The sequence below is a fragment of the Elephantulus edwardii genome, unplaced genomic scaffold (genome assembly GCF_000299155.1).
Source record: "Elephantulus edwardii isolate Elephantulus edwardi_28Jun2011 unplaced genomic scaffold, EleEdw1.0 scaffold00015, whole genome shotgun sequence".
Lineage (NCBI taxonomy): Eukaryota > Metazoa > Chordata > Mammalia > Macroscelidea > Macroscelididae > Elephantulus > Elephantulus edwardii.
The window spans coordinates 2,748,244-2,754,035 of NW_006399765.1; the positions used below are offsets into that span (position 1 = coordinate 2,748,244).

At 46.8% G+C, this 5,792-nt stretch overlaps 1 protein-coding gene across 1 annotated transcript in view; it reads right to left on the reverse strand.

Annotated features, from left to right (window-relative positions):
• Positions 1-2,710, reverse strand: part of LOC102861526 (chromosome unknown open reading frame, human C20orf202) — a 22,756-nt gene extending 20,046 nt beyond the window's left edge. Inside the window, exon 1 of the mRNA XM_006881674.1 lies at positions 2,581-2,710. Coding sequence (XP_006881736.1) covers positions 2,581-2,710 — 130 coding nt within the window. The remainder of the gene's footprint in view (positions 1-2,580) is intronic.
• Positions 2,711-5,792: the final 3,082 nt, after the last annotated feature.

The window sequence follows — 5,792 nt, forward strand, 5'->3', positions numbered from 1 at the left end:
AAAGAGTCAAATTGCTAGAGAGGTTCCATCTCTGGGTCAGTGACACTATTCCTCACGGGCTATGTCACTAAAATAACCCAGTGTAAACACTTAGGACAGTGACTGGCATGTATAAAGGGCTATATAAGTATTTGTCAAAGAAAATAATTGCACAAGTAATTCATTATGATTATTTATGGGCTTTTTCTTCAGGGTTTGTATTATACCTTTTTTTGAAATAAAATTTTTATCTTATATTGGTTTACTTACACAGTTAGTGCACATTGTTTTTCACACCAATCTTTCCCATTTCCTTTACCCACCCCTCCTTTCACCCATCAAATTGTCCACCCTGTAGTTAACCGCCTCACCCCACCCCACCCATCCTCACCACTCTGTTCTCATCCCATGTCTTGGATCCTCATACATGTCTACAATCATGATCTTATACAGTATTGTCTTTAGGGGACTGAGTTAATTCACTCAACATAATGCTTTCCAGTCCCTCCCAAATTAGGCAGTGATTTATAAAATCACTGTTCCTGCATGCTGTGTAGTAATCCATTGTGTTTCTCAATCCATTCAATTGTGGTTGGACATTTCATGTTCTTGCTATGGTGAATAACACTGCTATGAATATTGGTGTACAAGTCTCCATTTGTGTCTTAGTTCTCATTTTCTTGGGATATTTTCTAAGCAGTGAAATAGCTGGGTCACATGGAATTTCCATGTTAAGCTTTCTGAAGAAATGCCAAACTGCTTTCTGATACTGCTTGTATCATTTTACAGTCCCACCAACAGTGTAAAGCGTTCCTATGTCACCACATCCTCTCCAACATTTATTAGTCGCTGTCCTGTAAAACTTTGCCACTGCTACTGGAATGAGATGGTATCTCATTGCAGCTTTGATTTGTATCTTTCTTATTGTCAGTGATTTGGAACATTTCTTTATGTGTCAGTTGGCTATTTTTGGGCTTTTGTAGTGATGGTCCTTCTCTCAGGACCTTTCCTTTCCCAACCCTCTCACCCAACAAAGCTTCATTCTTACTTGGATTATTTTTTAGATCTCCCTCCTGGACACACTGAAAACTGGTTTCAGGAGAGGGTCAGAGAAAGTGAAGAGGACCCGTCCAACAAGTTGGATTGACACAGTGTCTGTAAAAATGGGCTTAAGCATATCAGAGATCATGGAGATGGTGCAGGAATGGACAAGGGTTCAGATCTGTTGTTCCTGTGAGTCGTAATTGACCCAATAGTGTCTAACCACCACCACCACTGCCTTGTTGTTATTGTGGTTATTAGGTGCTGTTGAGTCGAGTATGACTCAAAGCGACTCTATGAACGTCATCACGTTTCCTGACACATTAGAACCCTTTGTGACAGTCACCATATCAATCCACTAGGGCACGGGTCTCCCTGTCCTTCGACAACCCTCCACCCTTCCAAGTATCATGTCCCTCTCCTAGCAACATACTGGAAGTATGTGAGGTGAAGCCCCATCATTCTTGCCTTCAAAAGCATTCTGGTTGTACCCTCTCCAAGAAAAAAACCAAAAACAAAACGCTATCCAAAACACACATAAAGTGCCAGTCTCATATTATATCATACCATGGCTACATGCCAGCAACCTGATTGATGACTTAACGTTGACCTTGATCATCTGGCTGAAGTCATATTTGGCAACTTTCTCCATGATAAAGGTTCTCCTCTTTGCCCCTTTTCACATTGCTCTCTTCAGAAGGAATGCACTGTGCACAGCTCAGCCGTAAGAAGTGGGGAGTTATGCCTCACTGCCTCACTAAGAGAAAAGTATCTGATTTATTTAGAATTCTGATTGCAAGAGTCAAAAAGATTGGACTCTTCTCCACAATATATTTATTTACTCAATTATTTCTTTATAGCCCTCTGAACACACGGGTGTTTATGCCATACTTTAGGTTATAATCCAAAACGACTGTATTTATTTTGTTGCTCAAATTGTTCCAGCTTTGAACCCTTTCATTAAACACACACTCATCTCTCTCGCGCGCTCTGTGTGTGTGTGTGTATATATATGTATATGTGTGTGTGTGTGTGTGTGTCTAGAACTTCCTTTCTGTTACTACACGATGCTCCAGGCTCCCCTTGTATGCATCCCGCCCCTATTCCAGAATCTTTTCCCAAGAAGCTCTAGTTCCTTTTATTAGATAATGGTATTAGAAACCAAGATCTAGGTGCTAGATGTGCTCATTGCTATTGGATGTTGTCATTTCTAGACCTTCTCAGTTGACTGAGCAAAGAAATATGCTGTGTGCCATCAAATCAATTCCAAATATGTATGTGTATACTAACCTCAGTATATACATATACCTATAAATAGGAAATCTTCTCCATCTATATTAAGCTAAACTCAAGTTTCATAATGCAGTTTCCCACTCTAATCCATTACTCATGGATCATTCTAGCTTCCTCCTCAAGGGTCAGTTTTATCATAAGCAATGTTGCCTAGTAACATAGTTGATACATGTTTATCTGTTTCCATGGAAACAGAGCTAGACAATAAGTCGAAGGTCAAATTTGTATGTGAAAGAGGACAAGATTTTGTTAACCCTTTGCCCACACCCTTCTGGGGCTCCCCACGGCTCTGAGGATAAAGGATGAACTTTCCCTGGTCCACAGTGCTCTGCCGCTGCGTGTCCCCGCTGGCGTGTCCAGCCTGAGATCCTACGATCTTCCTTACTGAGTTCTCCATGGGAACCGGAGCAGTATCCTTCAGTTCTCATGTTCACCAAACTCCCTTCCATCCTGAGGCCTTCGTACAGGCTAACTCACCGCTGAGCCTCTCCTCCCTGCTCTTTACCTGGCTGCCTCCTACTCACCTTTCTGAACAGAGCAAGCCTCTCTGTGATCCTTCTCACCTCCCAAATTAGGCCAGCGCCTCAGCTTCAGGCTCCTGTGGCACTAGGTACCTTCGCTTTGTAGCACTTAACACAATGGGAAATGTACTCAGCCTTTTCTCCCACTGTGGGCAGCTCTGGGGGTGTAGTCTCCAGCAAGGTGTGGGCCTAACCCAAAAGCAGTATCTCTCTAGCAGTTTAAATTCACCAGCTGTTCTTAGGAGAAAGATGAATAATCTCCTCCTGTGCAATTTACAGTCATAAGAAGCTGCGTTGTAATCCTGAGGCAAGTGGTTTGAATCCTGTTGTTTGACAGAAGCATGGGCAATCTCCTCCCTTTTACTGCCTCTGAAAATCCTGCTGGAGGATGAGCTATGACTCTTAACACAACAACATCACCCACCAGGGAGCTCTGGTGACCTAGTGGTAAGGAATTGTGATGTCAGCTCCGAGGCAGGAATCAGCCAGCGGCTGTGCGGTAGAGAGATGGACACTCTCCTGGGTGCTTAAGCGCCTCTGAAAACCCGCTGGCGGGTCAGCCAGTATGTCTCTCTGCTGCTCCCCACCCCACTAGAATATGAGTTCCTTGAGAGCAAGAATGGAGCTTATGAGTACCCAAGTACATAAATAATACTCAGTAATTATTTAGGGAGCTCCCTAAATCTATAGGAAGTTGTACTGCAAACCCCAAAGGGCACATCACACTGGCAGTTCAAATGCACCTGTGGCTCCAAGCGAGATTTTTGGGCAATCTCCTCCCATTGCATTTGGAATGGAAAGCCAACAGAAGGTTCTCACTTGCTGAAAGTGGATGGAGTTGATTTACTAAATACTCTGCAAAGGCGTGTTGGGTTTTTTCTACTATCTGGGGCTATAGCAGGGAGGGAGACAGGCAAAATTCTTACCTTCTGGACAGTCATTTTTTTAGTGAAAAAAACAAGAAACAATTTAGAGTTGATAATTACTATGGAGAAAAACTCAACGGCGAAGGGCATTGAAAGTTTTCTGTGTAAAGGTCTCTAAGAAGGTGACATTTGAGCAAAGACTAAGTAAGTAGGGGGTAAGCTATCTGGGAGAAGGGCGTCCCAGGCAGAGGGAACAGAAAATACAAAGGCTCTTGAGGACATGACTGAGGTAGTGTAATCCTTTGTGACTTATGCTACTAACCCGAAGACTGAGCACTTGTGGTTCAAATCCACCAGCAGCTCTGTAGAAGGAAGATGAACAACCTCCTCCTGTTACAATTTATAGCCTCAGAAACTCAAAGGAGGGTTGCTATGAGCAGTGAGCAAGTTTTGAAGTAAGGAGCTGTATGCCAGACTCTGTACAATTAACGTTTAATCTGTTAGTAACCTGCACTAAATCCATTTTCATAGAAGAAGCTGAGTGTCAAGAGGGAAACCCTTTGCATGAGGCCACACAACTGTTACTAAATGAATCTGAGTTGTGCAATGAAATCTGTGGTCAGGCTGGGCTTTTTCTCGGAGTCCCCAGCAGAAGTCTGTTCCGCTTGGAGACCAGAGGTTGGAACGTTAGGAGGAGACTGAGGACTTCTCAGTCCTGAAAGGCCTTCCTTGGAGGTCACCTGTACTGCCCTGGTAGGCCCAGGCACCTAGTTTCTGGAATGACCTCTGTCTACCTGGTTGGTGAGAACTGCCAGATTTTAGGGGGAAGACAGGTCAGAAGGAAGTGACTGAAAAGTGAGGTGAAGACTATCAGGCCTCGGTGGACCATCCTATCCTATTGCCATCAAGCGAATTCCAGCTCAGCAAACCTCTCGGACAGATAGAACTGCCCTATGGCATTTCCAAGCTGCAAATCTTTATAGAGACCGACTCTCACATCTCTCCACAGTGGCTGGCGGGTTTGAACCATGACCTTCTGGGTAGCAGCTGAGCGCTTAGCCACTGCATCACCAGGATTTGATCCAAAAGCCTTTACCGCCTGCACTCTTAGCAATCACCCCAACTGAATGGACACAGCGACTGAGAGGCTAGAGGACTTGCTTGAGGCCACACAAAGAGTGCCCTGGTCACCGAATCTTCTGGAAACCTCACTCTGGGTCTTTGACCCGCTCACAAAGGGAGTTCCTTCTTAAATGTTATGCTCTATCTAAGGATAGCCTCACTATCCTTGCCTTACAGGGAAAAAAAAATCGGTGTGAAAGGTACCCTGATTACTTTCCGTCCATACATACCAACTGCGGAGGCCTCTGGGGGAGGCGGGCACAGATATGGTTCTGTCTCCAAGATCTGCTAGTCTGATGGGTGGGACTGACACCAAATAGAAAATCACGGATCTTAGAGACAAGGACAAGGATGTAGGCAATGGGAGAGTTAACAGAGGAAGGAGGGTCCCTGGGACTGAGGAACGTGTGCGAGGGAAATCCAGGTGGGCTTCCCTGCGGAAGAAGCAATGCAGCTGGACCTCTAGGGCGAGGGAGTGTGAGAGCATCAGCAATGCCCCAGAGGAACAGCCCTCGAGCTGCATGCATCCTACTGTCCCATAAAAGAGCAGGGAGAACAGGGGAGGAGGGTCGGCCACGCCTTTCTGCCTTTAGGTGGCGCCCTCGACCCACAGCGCCGGCGTGCCCGAGGTTACTATCCCGACCTAAGGACCTCAAAGGGATCCGGGGTCCCACGTGGGGCATTAGGAGGGGGAGTCGAGGGGTGGCCTAGGCGCAGTAAAGGGTCCCCAGCAGGAAGAGTTGGGCGGGGGAGGCGGGCGACGGGGGAGGGGTCTTCTCCTCCGCCCCCCCGCCCCGCCCCTGCGCCCGCGGACCGTGTGCTCCACGCTCGGGTGTCCTGAATCCCGCGCCGGCAGGGCGGGCGGCCCGGGGGAGGATGGCGCGGGACTCCCCCACCCTCGGCCCCACGCGTCCCCGCTCGGCCCACCCCTCCCGGGGCTAACTCTCCGGGCGCCCTCGGCTGCCGCGGG